Genomic DNA, 21457 nt, shown 5'->3' with positions numbered 1-21457 from the left:
TTAGTATGGGCTTATATGCTAGTATATATATAGTTATATATATATATAATATAGTAATGTACTGTTATAATTCACACGATCGTCTACCGTGTCTTTATCCGGAGAGATATTATAAAGATATAGTAGAATAAGATGTAAAAGTATATAAAAGTAAACTTACCTCGTGTTCTGCCCACCAGGTGTGGTAAGACGACCATCTGCCAGCTCTTTGCCGCACTGGCAGGACAGCAGCTGTACTCGGTGAATTGCCACATGCACACGGAGACGTCGGATTTCCTTGGCGGGCTGAGACCCGTGAGACATCATGACTCGATCGAGGTATGTGTCTCTCCCCTCATCACGCGATTCACGCCCCTCCATGATGCACTAGCCTGTTACAGTTCACGTCTCAGAGTCATGTCTCAGAATTCGCTTCTCATGCCTCACATCTCAGAATCCATGTCTCACAGTCATGTCTCACAGTTCACGTCTCAGTGATGTCTCAGAATTCCTGTCTCACATATCAGAATTCGCGTCTCACACCTCACATCTCAGAATTTGCATCTCATAGCCCATGTCTCAGCGATGTCTCGCATCTCACAGCCAACGTCTCAGATGTCTCGCATCTCACAGCCAACATCTCAGATGTCTCGCATCTCACAGCCAATGTCTCAGATGTCTCGCATCTCACAGCCAACATCTCAGATGTCTCGCATCTCACAGCCAATGTCTCAGATGTCTTGCATCTCAGATGTCTGACATCTCTCTCTCCCTCCCCGCACAGGACGACGCTCAGACGAAGCTGTTTGAGTGGTGCGACGGGCCGCTGGTACGCGCGATGAAAGAGGGCGCCACCTTCCTCGTTGACGAGATCTCGCTAGCAGACGATGCCGTACTGGAGCGTCTGAACAGCGTGCTGGAGACGGAGCGTGCTCTGCTGCTCACCGAGCGTGGGGGCGCCACCGATGACGACGACGGCGGCGGCGGGGAGGTGGAGCGGTTGGTTGCCGCGCCGACGTTTCGCGTCGTCGCGACGATGAACCCGGGAGGAGACTTTGGAAAGAAGGAGGTGCGAGAGAGAGTAGCGCACGGGCTGCGGTAGCTGTTATATTAATATATTTTTAAAATTATTATAAACTAATGATGAAATAATTAGTGATAGTGTATCATTTGTAAACATAGGATATTTGTAATAATATAATATTTGTTATAATGGTTTTTTTTTTGTTTAATTGAAATTATTATAAAATATGTTGTTGTTGTTGTTGTTGTTGTTGTTGTTGTTGTTGTTGTTGTTGTTGTTGTTGGTGTTGTTGTTCTTTTTCTTCTTATTATTAACTTATTATTATTGGGTAACAACAAGAGTGCATCTCTTCTTGCAGCTGTCGCCCGCGCTGCGCAATCGCTTCACAGAGATCTGGTGTCCTCAGAGCAACAGTAACGCCGACCTGGTGGCTATCATAGAACACAATGTGCGACGCGGGATTGCGCTTGGAAGTCCGCAGGAGGACGGGGCGAGCGGCGTAGGTGGCGCCATCGTAGAGTTCCTGCAGTGGTTCACGAGCAGCAACGTCGGGAAGAGGTGACACTTGTTTAACGCCGACGGGAAAATCCGTCGAAGCGCAAAAAAAACTGAAACTGCTGATTATGTACAATGAAACGCAAAACATACGGAAAACTATGTGTGAGAGTATTTGCGAACAACTAATACGAATAAGTATTTGTTAAGTGGTGCTTAAACAGATATGTTAATTTCTGAATTTCTGAGTTCTAGTTGTGAGAATCAATAAATAATGAAATAATGAATAAATTCTCAAAAAACGCAAGCGTAAAGCCTACCCTAATCTACAGCACAGTACTGTATGCGTGAGTACTACTTAATTCTTACGCTAAACGTATAAATGGGTGTAACTCTCTGTAGTAACTCTTTCTCTTGTTCACCTGGGTAGGTGTACGGTGAGCATCAGGGATATCCTCTCCTGGGTGGACTTCATCAACTGCTGCGCGCGAGGAGGAGGAGACGAGGGAGAGGGGGAGGAGGTCACGGAGGGGAGAACCCTGTTGGAGCCGGCGGTCGCATACGTGCACGGTGCATGCCTCGTGTTCCTTGATGGCCTTGGATCCGGTGAGCTTGTGTCCTCTACTCTCCTCTCTTCTCTTCTCTTATTTTATCTTCTCTTCTCTTATTTTATCTTCTCTTCTCTTATTTTATCTTCTCTTCTCTTATTTTATCTTCTCTTCTCTTATTTTATCTTCTCTTCTCTTATTTTATCTTATCTTCTCTCCTTTCCTCTCCTCTCCTCACCTCTCTTCTCTTCTCTTATTTTATCTTCTCTTCTCTATCCCTCTCACTCTCTCCATTTCCTGCATTAATATAGTCTCTCCTTAGTCGACTGCTTGCCTTGACTTCTGCGGGCCACGTGTTTCTCAACAGTGAGGCATTCGATTTAAACAGTAAAAAAATTGTAACAGTAAAGTGTTATTTTGCCGCGCGTCTAATCGTTTCCATTCGTCGCCCGCAGGTAGCAGCAGCTCCGCCGATGCCGGCGCCGACCGCGGCGTCTGCCTGGCGTTCCTCGCGCAGCAGACGAGCCGACTGACCGGCGGCGCGGCGGCGGTGGACCTGACATCCCTGAGCGTGGGTGGCGGTGGCGGCGGGGAGGCGGACGCAGCGCCGGACGGCTGCATCACGCTGACCGAGGAGGAGCTGGTCATCGAACCATTCCACCTGAGGAGAGGTGCGTGACGCGGGGGAGGGATGCGGGGGGAGGCCACAGGGAGAGGGGTGCGGGGGATGCCGGGGCTGCCAAGGTTGTCAGCGGGGAGTGGGTGCCAGGTATGGGCTGGGGGCAGGGTGTGGGGTCCTGGAAAGGTGCTGGGAGGCGGGCAGAAAGTTTTTATTCGCTTTTTTTGCTACCAGCAAACAGGAATGGAAATTAATCAGAAATAAATATTAATAAATAAATGCACTTCGGCCGATAACGCCAAGGTAACAGACGTTGTTCTCGTGTCGCGCAGGGCCTGCGCGGGAAGCGGACGCGGCGGCGACATCGGCGGGATACGCGCTTCACGCTCGCACGACGTGCAGCAACGCGCAGCGCGTTCTGCGAGCGCTCCAGCTTAGCCGCCGACCCATCTTACTAGAGGGCGCTCCGGGCGTCGGCAAGACGAGCCTGGTGGCGGCGATCGCGCGCGCGGCGGGACGCAGGCTGGTGCGCATCAACCTGTCCGAGCAGACGGTAGGTGTTAGGCTGACAGGTGTGAGGCTGACAGGTGTGAGGCTGCTGCTGCTGTTGTTGTTGTTGTTGCTATTGTTGTCATTGTTAGTGGTCATTTCAGATAGTTTGGCTCTGAGATATTTGTAACTGCTCATAACATGTCGGGGAAGGAATATGTCAGGGGGTTAGGGTCAAGTTAAATGCCTATATAAGCATATGGGTGTTGTTGTCATTGTTAGTGTTATATGGTTGTGTGGCTGCTGTAAATTTAAAAGAGTAATAATGCTGGTAACATGAGACTTCTATTAACTTGATTCATTTATTTATTTCTATTTTCTTTCATGTTGACACATAACATTATGTCCAAGACATGTTCACTGTATATGTGCTGTTGGCGAAAACTGATCATTTCAGATAATTTGCGTCTAAGATATTTATAACTGCTCGTAACGTCTCACGCAGAAAAATCACGCAGTCACGGGCAAGTATGCCTATGTAAGTGTAACTTTGACCTAAGCGTGACCTTGACCTTGACCTCTGCAGGACGTCTCCGACCTCTTCGGCGCCGACCTGCCTGTAGAGGGCGCTGGCGGCGGCCACTTCGCGTGGCGCAACGGTCCGCTGCTCGAGGCGCTGGAGGCGGGCGACTGGATCGCGCTCGACGAGCTCAACCTCGCATCTCAGTCCGTACTCGAGGGTCTCAACGCGTGCCTCGACCACCGCGGCGAGGCGTACGTGCCTGAGCTGGGGCGCACGTTCAGCGTGGATCGCGAGCGGACGCGCGTGTTCGCGTGCCAGAACCCGCTGCGGCAGGGCGGCGGACGCAAGGGCCTGCCGCGCTCCTTCCTCAACCGCTTCACACAGGTGAGAGCGTGCACGCCGCGGTGACGACCTTTGACCTCTGACGCTCTGACCTTTGATCTTTGATGGTGGTTTCGTCGTCGGTGGCGAGTGGCGTTGACGGTGTTGTTGGTGTTGCGGTGACTCGTGTTGCTAGCGGGAATGAATTTGTAATTGTTTATACGTGTTTTTCTGTAGAGCTTTCAGTTCACTGCGTTATTTTTGCTCGCAATCTCTCTTCCTCTCTTGCTCTCTTTTTCTTTTCTCTTTCTATATTTATCTATTAAATATAAATATATAGGTATATATATTTGTGAATTTTAAATCAATTTAAAAAAAATGCTTTAAAAAATTCATTTTTATCACATCTACAATAAAAATACACTACGTAATAATACGTAATTTTATTGCGATGTTGTTTCAGGTTTTCGTGGAACCCCTGACGCCGGGCGACTTATTGTTCATCACTCGCACGCTGTATCCCACAATTCCCCTGGACGTTCTAAGCAAGATGGTGGAATTCAACAGCGAGATGTACCGGCAGACGATGTTGACGTCCGAGTGGGGCCAGAAGGGGGCGCCGTGGGAGTTCAACCTGCGAGACGTCTTCAGGTGGTGTGACCTGATAATGAAGAACCAGGTGATAAGTCCTGTAACAAACTAAGGCTGGCTTGGAAGGTCCCTGCTAGCAGTTATAGAGATTCTGGTTGTAATAGAATTAGAGTTGGGGATCGGGTTAGGAATTAGAGTTGGGGATATGGTTAGGTATTAGAGTTGGGGATAGGGTTAGGAATTAGAGTTGGGGATAGGGTTAGGAATTAGAGTTGGGGATAGGGTTAGGAATTGGTGTTGGGGTTAGGCAGTGTTGTTATTCATAGTTTGGCATATGTTCGGTATAAGTTATTCTTACTGAGGAATCGATACTCTATCCACAAACTGAATAACGGTGCATTAACAAGCAAAAAATATTTCTATCATTATTATCTCTAGGGTATCTAGGATCCTCAGGGATAATAGCTAGCTTAGCAATTCCACCAAAAAATACTACAATATTGACCTAGATGACCTCCCTCAATCATGATTGTCTCATTTATTTGATTCCATATATTCACGGTTCCTTATGTGGGGGTAAAAAGCAGACGAACCATCACCCGTGTGTTTCTCTATCGCAGTCCGTGAGTGGAGCGAGCGACGGCCAGCGGTTTGACCCGAGCGAGCACGCAGGCCTTGTTTACGCCGCGCGCATGCGCACGCGTGACGACGAGGTCAAAGTTCACGCGCTCTACGAAGCGACGTTCGGCGGCCGCATGTACGACTCGTCGCGCCACCTGGCGGTGACGACGGAAACCGTCCAGGTCGGGCACAGCTTTCTCGCGAGGCGCGCGCACGAGGGCGCGGTGCGCCGCCACGAGGGGGCGCCACTGCAGCTGCTGCGGCAGCACCTGCCGACGATGGAGGCGCTGATGCAGTGCGTCGACATGCGCTGGATGGCCATACTGGTAGGTTGCCATGGTTACCGCTGCAGACGTGTTGTCATGGTTGCCGCCGCCGACGTGGCTTTTATTGATTATGTTTATTTAGTTCATTGTTATTGTTATCACCATCATTATTCGTGTACGTTTGAGTCATGTATTATTTATATAGTTTCATTGTGTTTATGTAAATCTAAGCTGTTAGCTAAGTGCTAACTATTACAAGCCAACCTTCTCATACACGGCTGACATGCTGGATCTAGTTGCAATCTATGTGTTGTAGATTGGACCGCAGGGTTGCGGTAAGACCTCGGTCGTACACGCGCTCGCTAGACTCGCCGGTCGTACGCTCAAAGTACTAGCGATGAACAGTGGCATGGACACGACCGAGCTCCTGGGAGGATTCGAACAGGTAATGCGGTGTTAGTTAGTGGTGATGAACTTAGTCCATGTTATAGTGGCTGTGCCATGTAGGAGGTAGTGCGTGGTGCATGCTGTGGTAGCAGTTAATGCTGAATGCACGATGAATGCTGTTGTCTGTGCCTTGCTTAAGTTTACAGTTACTCTCTAGCCGTCGCACATATGAATATTTCTGTGGGTCGATGGGAAAGTTATTGTTATATTTTTTCACTAGATATGTATTTGCTTCTAATTTTTCAGCGGGCCGAAAGGGATAATCGTTTTGTTTTTGTCTGTGTGCGTCCTTACAGGAGCGCTCACAAACAGTGCCGTGAATGAATTAGAAATAAAAAATTATGAAAATTGAAGAAAGTTATGTATGTGTCTTATAGGATAATACTCCTGAAGGTATCAATATAATATATAATGTAAAGAATATATATATATAGCTGCGTTCACACGAGGATTTCAGTTCCGTACTGAGCGTTCACACGCTAAAAATATTCAAGACTTATACGCGGCTTATTCAGTACCGTACTGAAATACGCGGCTTATTCGGCGCGGAATCACATTCGGCACCACGCTGGCCGCGTATTGTCTGTCGTGTGAACGCAATTCGAGGCCTCATACTGTAGTGCGCTTACCTAGACTGGTACCCGTTCGCTACACGACGTTAGTGTAGCGTGTGGAACTGTCGACCGGGTACCAGTCTATATTATACCTAGCCAGCTAAGCCTCGATTCTCGTGTGAACGCTCCGGGTTATGTTAGCACGGTATTTCAGCCGAATTCAGCACCAGATAAGTACGGAACCAGCGAGGCCGTGAATCTCGTGTGAACGCAGCTTAGAATGAGAAAAGAGTCGGAAGTATCGATGGTTGCTTGTAGGCTGATTTCAATCGACACCTGGAGCCACTGGTTGCTGATGTGGAGGCTGTGGTGGTTGCCGTGGTGCAGAATCTACTGGTAGAGAAGTCACCAACAGTCTCCCAGAGCGTTGCCTCGCTCATGCAACGCTGGTCGGATTTCTGTAACACGGGGACGACAGGCAAGTCATTCTAATTTATCAAAACAATAATTAACCAATAAATATTAATAATATACTGTAATAATGTAATAAATTGTCATATTAAATGAATTATTCTATTCTGACTGTCTGTGTTGTAAGTGTTATTGTGCTGTAATGAGATATATGCACACGTTAATATTATCACTACTGATATAATTTAATTAATACGATTAGCTAGAGATTTAAACTGATACGGAAAAAATCAAGAAAAGACCGAAAACGTTCATTGTTTCTAGAGGGCATCGACGAACTGCAGAAGCGCGTGCTGGTGCTGGAGGCTGACCTTGACCGGCAGGGCTCGTGTAACGGCGGTGGCGTGTTCGAGTGGGTGGACAGCGTGCTGGTGCGCGCGCTGCGGGCCGGGGACTGGCTACTCATCGACAATGTCAACTTCTGCAGGCAAGTACGACCCCCACGCTCCCCCCTGCTTGCGCAGACGCCTGACGGCCGTAGTTGTCACAGTGCCAAATGTTTTCCATGTAATTAGCCGTTGTAGCTTAATTATTTCCGTGTGCATGGATGCGAGTTATGTTAGGTACGATGTCATTGAATGTGTTAAACATCCTCGTGGATACAGGTTCGGGGTATCATTAAACTGTGTGTGTTTATGTACCGGTACATAGAATCTTGATCGCAGTCAGATTACAGTCGCAACACGTTTGTCCTGCGTCGTCTGCTGCCATCATGCCAGGTGTTAGTTCGTGTTTAGGGGGTACCGCCGTGCTGTGTTACACACCTTACATCATGCCCAGTCAGACGCACCACTGCAGTCGAGTAATGTACTTTGTGACGTGCCGTCGTCTGCTGCCTCTGTCAGCGGCCATGTTTGAATGTCATGTAACCGTGTTACACAACGATCACAGTCGCCTCACCACAGTTGCAGTTTGCGGCGTGTCGTCGTTTGCTCCCGCCGTCGGCGGCCATGTTTAAAGGTCGTGCGTCATTACAGTCCGTCGGTGCTGGATCGTCTGAACGCGCTGCTGGAGCCGGGAGGCGTGCTGAGCATGAACGAGAGAGGCGTCGTCGACGGCCACGTGCCCTCCGTGCGACCCCACCGCGACTTCCGGCTCTTCCTGACGATGGATCCGCGTCACGGCGAGATCTCGCGAGCGATGCGCAACAGGGGCGTCGAGATCTGCATGCTGGGACAGGTTAGTGAAGTCGTCGTCGTCGAAACGTTTGGTTAGCTACGTAGTAATATAGTTTATACGTAATAATGTTATATTATAATGTACATAATTTCATATAATATCGATAATTATATCTATGATATAATAGTATATATACTGTAATATACATAAATATTATGAATTAATAATGAGTTATGTGTTAATAATAATAATATAGTTACATAATTCATTACATAATCAGGGTTCTCCAAGAGCACTTATAGCCTGGCGGCCCGCCAGGCTATCGTCGAGCCCCGCCATCCTAAAATGCACCCGCCACTTTAAATATCATAGCCGCCATATGCTAAATATCATAGCCCCCGGACCCCCCTAGCACGCAAACCGCCTTCGGCGATTTGCAACTAGGACCGTAAAGGCAGCACCCGCCATGCTATAATGAAAAAGCTTGGAGAACCCTGATAATACATAGTAATAGTTGTTATGACCAACTTTTATTGAAGATCACGTATGATTGAAGCTTGCCAGGTCAAATTATGTAATTATTGGTGCATAAATCGTAAAAGTATGGGGTTAGGGTTTGGTACAGCTTACTAATTAGCACCTACAGCTAGTAAGCTAGATAAGGTAATTAGTAGTAATAATAATAATAAGTAGTAAGGTAGATTAGGGTGTAAGAAGCGTGGAAAAATGGTGAATTATTGCGCTTTTATTGCTTATTTTAGCGAGAAGAAAGTTTCTACGACCGATGTGACACTAAGCTGATGTTACACAACCTAGGATTGGTCGGGAGCGTGCCGTCAGATTATCTCATAGATCTGAACAACAAAATACGACATGCCATCTACGGTGAGAAAAAAGATTAACTTATTAACTATAACTAATTTTCCTAATCTTTGAAAATGTAGAGCTGACATTGTCAGACCTAGAGCTCAAACGTAGAGCATTGACAATGATCGTGAAGAACGCATGAAATTTTGCTAAATTAAGCAAGCAATGCAGGCACCATGTATAAATTATGTGAAGTTATAGACAAAATGTGATAGTGAAATTATGTGGCCATCTGTATAGCAGCATATGTGATGAACAGACATAAGTATAATTATCATGTGATGAATGCTCTGTTGTTTCAGGAGGCGGCTCGCTAGCCGAACTGCTTCAGTCAGCGCGACTCACCGTGCAGCACATGCAGCACGGCGCATCGCTGCCTAGTGCCATCTATGGAGCATGTCGCGATGTCTACATGAAAAACCAGTTCAATAATGTGAACAAAAAGGTGTGTGTGCGTACATGCGTGTGTACATGTTTGTTTATTGTTGATAGATGTGCTACGCCAGATGTAATTGTTGAAACTGTGACAAAACTTCATAAATAATCAAATCTTGTAATGAATCAATTCAGAGTTATGTATGGTCAAGAGTTTATTAATGCGCCGATAACTGCAGAAATTTTTAATGAGCCTATTATAAGTATGCTCTTTTATATAATATGCCTATTATATTCTCTGCCGGTTATATATATCTCTGCTCTGCTTACTATTTATACGTCTCTCGTAAACTTCTCACATATTTTTTCTGTCGCCATTTTGTTTGCAGAAAGCGAAGGAGATAGTCGAGGCTTGCGTCTCATCTCTCGACCTTCTCGAGATCGAGCGACGCAGCAAGCGGTCGTCGCTGCTAGAGTGCGCCACCTGGCCACACCCACTGCCCGCCGTCGACGACTTTGCGTCCGATGCGACCATGGCGACCGTCAGACGCGACGGTGTGCTCCTTGCTCACCTGCTGACGCGGTTGTCCGTGGCAACTGGACAGACGCCGGCACTGAGTCTCTCAGCGCACGGGCTGCGCGACGCGTCGGATGCTCGGATGTTTACAGAGGGCGAGGAGAAGGAGAGCGAGCTGGTGAGCATGTGCGCGCACGCGATTGTGATCATGCTGGAGCGGGCGAGCGACGACGATTGGCCGGCGCGGCGGTGGTGGGCGGAGTCGGTCGTCGCGGCAACGTTCGGCGCGCGCGCGGCGACTGCTCGCTACCTGCGGGGCGTCGTCGCCGCGGTTACTGACGCCGCGCTTGCCTCCGCCCCCGCCGCGCGCATCCGCGCCTGCAAGCGGCGTCTCCGTGGCGACCGCGCAACAGCGCAGCCTCTCGACCCCTCGCTGAACCCGCAGTGGGTGGAGCGTGCATGCCGCCGCCGCGCCGCCGGTGACCTTGGTGGCGACCTTGGGCACGATGACCTTGACGGAGGTGACCGTGGCCATAACGACCTTGACAGAGACGACCTTGGCTGTGACAACCTTGACGGAGACGACCTTGGCGAGGGTCGCGACCTGCAGGCGACCTTTGAGCGAATCTCGCGTCTATTCAACGCCGTCTCGCTGCTGGCGCGGTTCGCCCAGCAGGCGTACGACGGCCGGTGCCACCTGGAGGCGGAGGAGGAGAGTGGCGGCGGCGGGCGGGGGCCGGCGGCGGTCGTGCGTCTCGGCTCGCTGCTGCGGGTGTCGCGCGCGATCCACGCGGGCCACGTCGCCGCCGACGACCCTGCGCTGCCACACCCCGTCGTGCCCCACCTCTACCCGCTCCTCCGCAGCCTCGACGATGCCGTCTCGGCGTGCCTCGCGCGACCCGAGGCGCTGTCTCGCGACGACGCGAGACGCCTCGCTGACGCGCTCCGCTGGCGAGCACGGTTCTGGGACGTCTGCGCCGCTGACGCCCCCCGCCATGGTGGCGGCCTCCAGGTGGCGCTGCTGCGGCTGCACTGGCACTGGCTCGAGTCGCGGACGCTCGACGTCGTCGCGGACGTCGCCGGGCAGGTGGCGCCGGCGCTGCGGGCGGCGGCGGCGCGCGTTCGCGAGCTGCTGGGCGTCGACAGTCGTCTGCTGCGGGCGCTCGGCAAGATGGCCGCCGTGTTCGGTCGACCGCCGCCGCACGCGGACGTCCGCGTGGCAGACGCTGCGCACAATGCGGCGCGGCTGTGCCCGCGCGTCGCCGCCACCGGGGGGCGCCACCGCGTGCGCGCGCTCGCGTCCGGCAACGTCGCGGCGACACGGCGGCTGCTCCTCGCGACACTGACGGCCGTCGCGGACGGTGGCGATGCCGAGTGGGTATCACGAGCGATCTGCGAGGCGGAGAGCGCGCTGGGAGAGGCGGGGTTGCTGGGCGAGGAAGGGGCGACGGCTGAGGAGGAGGAGGAGGAGGAGGAGGAGAAACCTGAAGGAGACACCAGCAGCTCCTCGGTCGAGATGAAGGTAACTTCTCGTGGACTTCTACACATGTAGTGCTAAAATTCAGCCTCCTTCCTCATATATAGTGATCTGTATACTATTTCTGTCTCAAAGTATGTGTAGGTATGTACTAGAGTATGTACACTTACGAATTGATTGAACTACCTATATCTCAAACTATGTACACTCATATATCAAGGTATATATACATATATAGTTATGTATCAATGCATAGAGGTATGTATAGTATCTGCATGGAATGCTGCTTTCAGAATTTTGTTCAGGGAATCGTATCGTATGCCCCGTGTCTGTGTAATACATGCAAGATTGCATTCTGCGTTCGCTGCGAGGTTAACACTGTCTGCATCTACAGGTTCAGCTGTGGCCGATGACAGACCACGTGAGTCTGCTCTGTCAGGTTGACATCATCAACAGACTCCAGCCTGACGTCACCGACACTCGTCTGTCCGTCGTTGCCAGACACGTGGATTTCGCGATGACGCACACGCCCGCGTCGCCCGGCCATCTCGTCAACTTGGCACGGTTCCAGGAAGCAGACGATAGGGTGAGTTGCGATTGTCGCGATTCGTGAACGTTATAGTATTCAGGAGAGATTGCAGAAGTTCAGAGTTCCGAGATTAGAGTAAGTTCTGGAGCGTGACGACTGTCTACGCCATGTCCATAGCAAGGGGCTCATTGGCAGAAACAAAATTATTAACAAAATTAAGTTTTAACATTATTTTTTTTCTCCTATAACGTACGTTGACAGAAATAGGGTTAAGTTAATTACACGTTGGTTTCTCATGCGCAGTGTATAGAGGTCAGGTCTACGTGAAAAAGTTATGAGACTGATGGTGAGACCAATTTTGTTTTTGACAGCGGGCTCACACCACCAACTCCTTCAATTTATTGCTAACAATAAGACACGATCAATAAGTCGGCTTGTAGGAATGTTCGAGAATTGCTCCGTTTCTTGAAGCGATTGTGGGTGACATATGTTGTAGTATAAGAGCCTATAATTATGTCCTTATCTTGAGATGTTCTCTTGTCTTTGATAGTCGCTGTACCTGCGTCAGGAGGCCTCGACTATACTTGTGCAGCACTTCCAACGTCTGTGGTCCAGTACGGCAACACAGGGTATCGACAAGTGGTTGGCATGGCAACAGCATAGAGAAGCAGAGGAGATTCCACAGGACGAACCACCAGCCATACGATTGGTAAAGCATATATGCAGTCAACTCTGTATATGAGAATCAGCCTCGAAAAATGTAATTTCTAAACTGATGCTGCCGTCCTGTATGGGTAACCGCTGGTGAACAAAAAATCAGTGTGCCCATTACTCTATCTGTTGATTCATGAGATATCAGACACGTATTGCAGGAATAGCTCACTCTTCTTCCTTCGCATTATTAGTCCCACTCAAGTAGCTGCAGTGGACTCTTCTCCTCCATTTTTCCCTATCCTCCACTTCACCATTGCAGGAATTGCTCATGATAAACGTAAAATTTGGGTTGTTTTTTTTTGCAGGGACCGGCGGCTCTGCTGCAACCGGTGCAGACGTTCAGCACAATCACGCTGTTGCTAGGCAACCAGCAGCTGACGGAGGAGATCGCCGTGCCATTGCGTCTGCTGGAAGAGAAGAGGCGGCAGTTCCGTCAACTCTCCACCCTGCTCTGGCAGAACTCTGCGCTTGTCGATCGGAACCCCGAAAACTCTAGGTTTGTACTAGGGTAAGGTACTATCTCCACACGGAGAAACATATTACTGAGAAAGGGCACCAAAATGGAAATGTCATAGCTAATGGTTCTTGTATTTTGACTATATGATTGTATAGCGACAGTTGTATCCCTTTGATCTCTTTTATCATCTATTATAATTTTATCTCTATTAATTTCATCTCTAATATTGTGGCTAGTATTTTCACTATATGATTGTAGCAATGGTTGTATCCCTTTTATCTCTATTATCTGTATTATAATTTTATCTCAATTAGTTTCATCTCTGATATTGTAGCTGGTATTTTCACTACAGTCCGACCTCCTTTATCCGGCCATTCGTTATCCGGAAATCTCTATTAACCGGCCGCGATCTCGCAGTGTATGTTCTCTGCTTTTCATTCATTTCCACCTAAAAATCTCGCTCAAAACACACTCAAAGTTTGCTCAAAACTCGCGCGATGTACCAACCGTACGTGTGTTTGCGTGCATGCCTGCGTGTGTGTGTGTGTGTGTGTGTGTGTGTGTGTGTGTTGTCCGCTCGTGTCCGCTATGCCTCCGCTAAAATTTCTGTTTTTTTTCATTTTATTTCTATTTCATATAAACCATAAAACACGACAGTTTGTTACAAATAATCATAGCAACGAGTAAATACATTATCACATGCATAAACTCTACTGAACTGCATAGAATGCTGTTTGAGCATAGCTCTCATATCCGGCCAAATCCCATATCCGGATGGGTGCCGGTCCCGACGTGGCCGGATAAAGAAGGTTGGACTGTATATGATTGTAGGCTGGTAGGGATGGCTGTATCCCTTCGCACATGTCTAACCCCTCGTGGCTGGATTCTGACGTAATTTGTCTCCGCTGCAGGTCGTCGGAGCTCGTGAGTTTACGCCGGAGCATCGGTCACCTGACGCGCTGCCTGCTACGCGTGCATTCCCGCTCGGCAGACGCCGAACCCGCAGCGGACGCCCGGCAACTCATCCCACAACTACGCAACACCGTACAGCTGCTGATAGAGGAGAGCAGTCTTCCCGCCGACCTCGCTCACGCAGCCGCACCTCTCTGCGAGGTCGCAGGGAGACTACTCGTCCGGGATTCGGATTCGTCTGTTGTGGCCGATTTGGACCAATCAGAGAGCTCGTTTCTCGTCGGTTTGGCGTGGGCGTACTTGGGGTTGCTAGAGGCGCAGCTATTGGCTCCTCGGCAGCCGGTGGATCCCGCGGAGAAGCGAAAAGTGAAGCTGAGATATGCGCAGGAGGAGGTATTGTTGTGCGGCGCTCGGGTCTTTGCCTCTATTACATCTCGCTCATTACGTTACATTGCTTACATTTCGCTCATTACGTTACATTGCTTACATTTTGCTCATTACGTTACATTGCTTACATTTCGCTCATTACGTTACATTGCTTACATTTCGCTCATTACGTTACATTGCTTACATTTCACTCATTACGTTACATTGCTTACATTTTGCTCGTTACGTTACATTGCTTACATTTCGTTCATTACATTACATTTCTTACGCGTTCTACTGTGTGTTCTATATTATATGACATTGTGTTGCATTGCATTGTTTGCATTACGTTACATTAGGTTATGTGACATTCCATTGCATTATGTCACATTACATTACATTATATTACATTACATTGCATTATATTACATTACATTATACTATATTACAATACATAACATTACATTACATTGCACTTATTGCATTGTATTAAATTGCATGGCATCACATTTCATTACTATTTCCTCATCAGATTAAGGAAATAGAGACAGAGCTGAAAGTTCGCAACTGGATGCATTATTTGGAAACGGGCATGCACCTGATCACAGAGAATCACCAGGGCGAGCCACCATCCAATAGCAGCACAAATGTGGTCGACATGGAAACAGATGAGCATCCGACGAAGACGGAGAGACAGGCATTAAATTTCGAGATCGCACAGGAGGCGTTCCCGGCAGGTGGTGCCACTGCGGCAGCCGATTGTCACCCTCGAGTGACTCATCTATTGGGTCGTCTCGAAGAACTGCGTGGCACTGCCGCCGCGTTATCTAAGATGGTCGCCGCTAGACCGACGCCGCCTCAGTTTGACTTCATCGTTCAGGACCTGCGGCATTACCTGGGGTCGATTGGATCCGTGGGGAAAGTCACTGAGCTGCTGGGAAAACTGAGGGATAGCTGGCAGGGACTGGCAGAGGGGAGGAAAAAGGTACGAGTTTCATGGTTGTCTTAATTATTATTATTATTATTGTTATTGTTGTTGTTATTTCTATGGTTATAGTTATAGGTGTGTTATTAGTCACCCCATTCATAAATCATCCATGATCCATGATCGCCCCATTTAACTGTAGGTATCTAAACAGTTTACTGTGAAAATATTCCATTTTAAAAATGAATGTGCGATGATGATATCTGAGGTGGTTGTGAACTTTTAGCTTCTATTATAGGTAATATGTTTTGGTGTTTCCCCTTCAGAAGAAAGCCTCGGTGAGTTTATCAGTGCTGAGGGCGTGGCTGGCATCGCAGGAGAAGTTCGTTCAGCGTCTGCTGACAACCTACCCACTCTACAAGGACTTGGTTACACCTACTGGTGCTGCCATCTACCAGGTGTCTATCTAATTACTATAGCATAATTTTTCCTTGTTGCGTTTTATAAAGCATCGTGCATTATATAAGACACACCCAGTGTTTACTGTCTAACTATTTTTTGCGCTTTGATTAGAAGTGTTTGCAGTTTCTACAAAATAATATCTGTGTAATAAATGTCTTCCTTTCTTTTCCAGATGATGTATGGCGTTGACATGGCAACGCAGGCAGTCGAGCGCCAGATTGGGTTGCAAGCATTGAATTTGGCGGCCGTGTGCCCGTCGTCCGAGTTCTCGAATCTTCGTCAGTTTGTTTGTCTGCCACTGCCGTACAGTGGCAGCAGCATCGCCACTGATTCTCTCCGTCTGGCAGAGACGTTGGTTTCCGAAAACTTCCACCAGTGGGCGCTGACTCTGTTCGGGACGGGTGACGCGCATGACGGCAACTTGCTGAAGTGAGTCTGAAAATAATAGCGTTGATACGATGCAATCACTTATTCTCCACGCCAATAACAAAACATAATCTGATAATTCGGAAACATTAAAGTAATGTTACGTGAATATGTTCCTGCGGAATAATGAATTTTATCAGGGGAAGAAAAAGAACAAGTAGAAGAACAGGAGGTGAGGTGGAGGAGTAAAGTATTTAATCATGATAACAAGTGACATGTTTATTCTATGAAATAGAATTCTGATGACTTCACTGGAGCACACCAAGAACGACGCGATGGACAGTGGCGCCCTCACTCAGCGCAACCTCAAAATGCTCTGCTGCCTGTTCGGCAAGTTTGCGCAGGAGTGGAGGCGGCAAGAGGAAGCAGCGAAGATTAAAGAGCAGGTGGACGCCAGTTTGTTCAAGCAAGTGAATTAATATAAAATTTAATTTGTATTTTATTATAATTTGAAATTACGTATGTCACGCTGTATCGCTATGTTTATAACTGTATTTAGTGATTGTAATAGAATGTTGCAGTGCTCCTGTAAGGTTGTAGCTATGGCATAGCTTGTAGTCTTCATTAAGAAGTTTAAGGGTTTTTTCGCCGCAGGTATAAATCTCAGACTCACGGTCAGGAGCTGACTGAGGAACAGCAGGATGAGGTCGAATTCAGAAAACGCTTTCCAGAGTTTCATAAGGTAGGTGACTGGCATAGAAGGTATATGAACACCACGCAAATGTGCGCTCATAACTTAACCCATGCCTAAAATTAACAAAGGGAGTTAAAGTGAGTATTGCGAGATTTTTGCTCAGAAAAACTAAATATAGCTGAATATAGTCTCACCTGACAGTGGAAATATTACTGATTATACCAACATTCAAAACACCAAGATTTTATGCAGTTATAGCATAGAAAAATTGATTTGACCACATCATACCAGCAATAAATGTTATCGTGTCCCAACTCTCAAAATCACAAATGGCGTCTTCAAATCAAGTGTACATAATTAAAACAAAGGGGCATGCAATTCTGTGTGGTAAATATTATTGAGTTTTTATGTCAATAATTCAGTGCACTTTCTGTCATTGTCATTCCCGTGTTACTATCTGACTGGCAATCCACAAGCTTCTCTAATAACAGACTTTACGTGGCATTAGTACTACACTGCTGTTACGCTAGTATGAACGTCTGTGTTTACACTCTGACCTGATTTCTACGGTGCGACGGTATGCATTACTGCACCGTGATAGATGTCTCGCGCTACCGCGAGAAAGTCCGAGAGATGGCAATGGTAAACAGAAACAGAACGCAAAATTTTAATCGGGCATGATTTGGCAAGACATTTTATCGTTACTCTAGACAATTGCTGTTACTCAAGCAATAACGGTAGGTATCATGAAAGTGGGGAAAACACTGGAAAATTCTCGCAATAGTTACTTTAACTTAATGAATTTATTCCTAAGTGGTAGGTAACTAGTATAGAACCATAGGAACTGGCACAAAGGTGCACTTGTAATTTACTCCATACATATTTAACTAAATTAACAAAGGCAAAAACAATGAATTCGTTCCTAACTTGATGCGCACGACCAAGTAATTTTTCTCCGTCATTTAGAAATTTTACGAAAATTAAAAAATTCCACGCTCTGTTTCACGACGCAGGAATTCGCCGACATCGCTGCGGGGCCGACGCTCGGCGACGACGAGGACACCACTGTTGCCATGGAGACGAGTGACGCGGAGGCGGAGGAGGCGACGATGCGGTTGCCGGAGCAGCACATGGATACGATCAGGGCGACGCACGGCGCGGTGTTCCGCGGGCTGACGCGCGCCGGGTGGAGGGCGCCACCGCAGCGCGATGACTCGCGGCAAGATGGCGGCGTGGATGTGCGAGCGTTCGTCGACTCCTATCGTCTGATGGCCGACGTTGTCAGACGACACGCAAGAGTCATGGGTGAGAGAGCAATCTTTGTCGCTGATGTGCTGAATACAGCGTGAGGTGGGAGGGAGAGCTAGAGTTGATGATAATTATAATAAAAGAATATTAATTATATTAAGTTAAGTTATATAAGTTAATATATTAAGTTATAAGTTTATAATTAAGTTAATATATAAATTAGAGAATTAAGAAATAGGGAGCTGGCTGTGGTGTGGAGAACAAAGGGAAATGCAAACAGTGTATTATACTGTTTTATGTAGTGGAGTAGATTCAAATCGAATCTACTCTTGGTGGAATAGCCATTTGAAATGGCAGCAGGTTTGTCCTATATTAAGATTACTACCGAAAAGTATTTATTATATGATATACACATGTTATATTATGTATTTTATTTAATATTATAATATTTTTAATTAATTTAATAAATATTATATTATCTTTATTACAATTATTATATATTTTGCAGATGCCGATGTGGATAAGCATCTTCTGGGCTCCAATCTCCTGATGTGTGCCATCCTACACAATTCCGTTAGTGACCAGAATCCTGATTCCCCTCTCAGTCTCCGCAAGGACTCTCGTCCATTCGACATTTATCACGATCCGAACGTGTGCGAGACGGTAAAGTGTCGCCCTCTACTGGACAACATGGCGAAGCGTGTGAAGGAGCTGCTCGGTGATTGGCCAGATCATCCTGTGTTGAAATTGGTATTATTTTTTAAATAAAATACATTGTCGCGAGAACTTCTAGTAAAAACTTATTTTATTTTATTCAATTAATTGAGCGCCTGATCTCTAACATCTAATCTCAACATTTCTCAATCGATATTTTTTAGATCATGGTCCTTGCGTCCTCATGATATCGTTTGTTAGTGCTCTTATAATCTTGCAATGAATCAGTTTTAACTCGATTGTTGCGTTGTCTCTGTGAGTAACGCGCTGTCGTCTGTTCATCTGCTACACCGGCGCGTCGTCTCCTTGATTAACACGTGTCTCTGCCTCTTCTCTGTCGCAGCTTCTCGTCGTCATCGACCGCATCCTCGGATTCTCCGTCGCCAGCCCCGTGATGCGATTCGTCGAGGGACTGGAGCTGCTCCTGGGCAAGGCGCAGGACTGGGAGCAGAACGCTCACCGCAAGGTGTCGCTATTCGCTCACCTCGAGGCCATCTCACATCAGATCATAGAGTGGAGGAAGCTGGAGCTGAAGTAAGTGTAGGGGGTCAAGGTTAGCGTAGAGGTTAGGGTTAGTGTAAGGTTAGTGTAAGGTTAGGGTAAGGTTAGTGTATGGTTAGGGTAAGGGTTAGGGTAGGGTTAGTGTAAGGTTAGGGTTAGCATAGGGGTTAGGGTTAGTATTAAGGTTAGGGTTAGTATTAAGGTTAGGGTTAGTGTTAGAGTTAAGGTTGGGGTTAGGGCGGGTGGTTGTGGTTAGATCTTGTGATAAGGTTAATGTTTAGGTTGTGTAGGGTTGGGGTTAGGGCTAGTGATATAGTCAAGGTTTAGGCTAGTATTGAAGTAAGTGTAGGTTTGGGGTTTGGGGTTAGGGTTATGATGAGTATTTAGGCTATGGTTGGGGTTAGGGTATAGGGTTTGTGTTTATGGGTTTAAATTAGTTAGAATTAGTTTGAATCGAAGTATTTGAGTCGATGTTATTGTTAAGGTTATGGCTAGGGTGAGGTTAGGCTTAGGATTTAGCATAAATGTTAGGGTTATGTTTATGGTTAGTAGTAAGGTTGTACTATTAGTGGCTATACTTATCACTGTCATTTAAACCTGTGCAGATGCTGGAATAGCTGTCTGGACATTGTCACAGAGACAACAAAGCAGAAGGCGTCAAAGTGGTGGTTCCACGTGTACACGCTCGTTGAATCCTTCCTCTCCCCCGACGCCACCACCGCCGCTGCAGACGTGAGTAGACAGCGCCATCTACCTGTGACAATAGCAGTCAAAGTAGAGGTCGTTGTCTATATTCGCTCGAGTTTTGATTGAACATGTAACTGCATGTAGCAGTGCAGTCATCTTCATCAAAATTATCTGTGATGTGACATAATTATTTTAACGTGCCTATGCGATGGAATTATATTTAATGAAAAACAAAACAATAGCTAGATAAATACATTGTTTACTACACTGTATGATAAACATTGTGAAAATGATAATATAGATAGACCAGCCTTCATAGTGGAAGCATCAGACAGTGGCAGTGGATGATACACATGTGTTACTGTATTCCAGGAGGGGAAAGAGGAGGAGAAAGATGGGAATAAGGAGGAGGAGATGGAGATGGAGAAGGCAGGGGAAGGGGAGGAGCGGAAGGCAGAGGAGGAGAGTGGGACGATCACACAGCTCATCAGCTCGCTGCAGCAGTTTGTGGAGTCATCGCCTCTGGGAGAGTTTCATGCGCGGCTGGACATGCTGCTAGCCTTCCACTGCCAGGTACCAATACCATGTTATCGCAATCTACATAATAACAGGAGTTAATAAAGACAAATTTGTCTTTATTAACTCCTGATAATAACCATGCACATATAGGTTAGATGTGCAGCTTCTAATATATAATATCAATCTTACTCACCCTCGGCCTATATACTTATATTATCTACTATTTGTAATAACCACTATATATACTGGTACACACGTGTGTGTGTACGTGTAAGTACAAAAGTCCTGCAAAAAACTATACTTAACATAAAAACTAAATATAAAATACATATATAAAAGGATAATATTATATGATATATAAAAATACTAATATTATGAACTAAATATTATATACTATTTATAATAATCACTATATATACTTAACATAAAAACTAAATATAAAATACATATATAAAATGATAATATTATATGATATATAAAAATACTAATATTATCAACTAAATATTATATACTATTTATAATAATTACTATATATACTTAACATTAAAACTAAATATAAAATACATATATTATATGATAAAATTATATAATATATGAAAATACTAATATTATTTACGATTTATATGCACCACTCGAACATACGTGTGATTATACAACCGTGCTTCCACCTACACGTTGCAGCTTGTCAGCGTGTCGGAACACGACCCCGCCGCCGCGTCGCGCGATGCTGGCGCCCTCATGCGGGTGATGTGGAACACGCACGCCTACTACGCGCAGTTCTCTGTCGGCGTTGCCGCGGAGATCGACCGCCAGCGCGCGCCCGTCGAGACGGCGCTGCGGAACTTTGTGAAGATCGCTCGCTGGAGCGACATCAACTTCTGGGCGATGAAAGCGGCGGTGGAGAAGACGCATCGCACCCTGCACAAGCACACGAAGCAGTACCAGGTACGTGCTGGTGTGTGTGTGTGTGAGGGGGTGCGTGTGTGTGTGTGTGTGTGTGTGGGTGCGTGTGTGTGTGTGTGTGTGAGTGAGGGGGTGCGTGTGTGTGTGTGTGTGTGTG

The 21457-nt window shown here is 47.0% G+C and overlaps 1 protein-coding gene across 1 annotated transcript in view; it reads left to right on the top strand.

The window, feature by feature from the left end:
* LOC106812950 (midasin-like) overlaps positions 1-21457 on the top strand; it is a gene marked incomplete in the record, with an annotated part of 69029 nt that overhangs the window by 33669 nt on the left and 13903 nt on the right. The window contains 32 exon segments of the mRNA XM_014816967.1: positions 180-318; positions 764-1048; positions 1362-1561; positions 1929-2104; positions 2502-2717; positions 2998-3218; positions 3741-4061; positions 4462-4677; positions 5210-5536; positions 5793-5921; positions 6796-6955; positions 7213-7375; positions 7926-8127; positions 8829-8952; positions 9237-9379; positions 9699-9996; positions 10240-11348; positions 11698-11889; positions 12383-12541; positions 12852-13042; positions 13915-14308; positions 14814-15266; positions 15533-15664; positions 15841-16097; positions 16330-16500; positions 16689-16776; positions 17742-18033; positions 18485-18726; positions 19034-19224; positions 19797-19923; positions 20251-20451; positions 21079-21342. Of these exon segments, the coding sequence (XP_014672453.1) occupies positions 180-318; positions 764-1048; positions 1362-1561; positions 1929-2104; positions 2502-2717; positions 2998-3218; positions 3741-4061; positions 4462-4677; positions 5210-5536; positions 5793-5921; positions 6796-6955; positions 7213-7375; positions 7926-8127; positions 8829-8952; positions 9237-9379; positions 9699-9996; positions 10240-11348; positions 11698-11889; positions 12383-12541; positions 12852-13042; positions 13915-14308; positions 14814-15266; positions 15533-15664; positions 15841-16097; positions 16330-16500; positions 16689-16776; positions 17742-18033; positions 18485-18726; positions 19034-19224; positions 19797-19923; positions 20251-20451; positions 21079-21342 (7783 nt within the window).

This window comes from Priapulus caudatus, unplaced genomic scaffold, assembly GCF_000485595.1.
Source record: "Priapulus caudatus unplaced genomic scaffold, Priapulus_caudatus-5.0.1 Scaffold705, whole genome shotgun sequence".
NCBI classification, from domain to species: domain Eukaryota; kingdom Metazoa; phylum Priapulida; class Priapulimorpha; order Priapulimorphida; family Priapulidae; genus Priapulus; species Priapulus caudatus.
The sequence above is the reverse complement of the archived record's forward strand: the minus strand, read 5'-3'. Positions and strand labels throughout refer to the sequence as shown.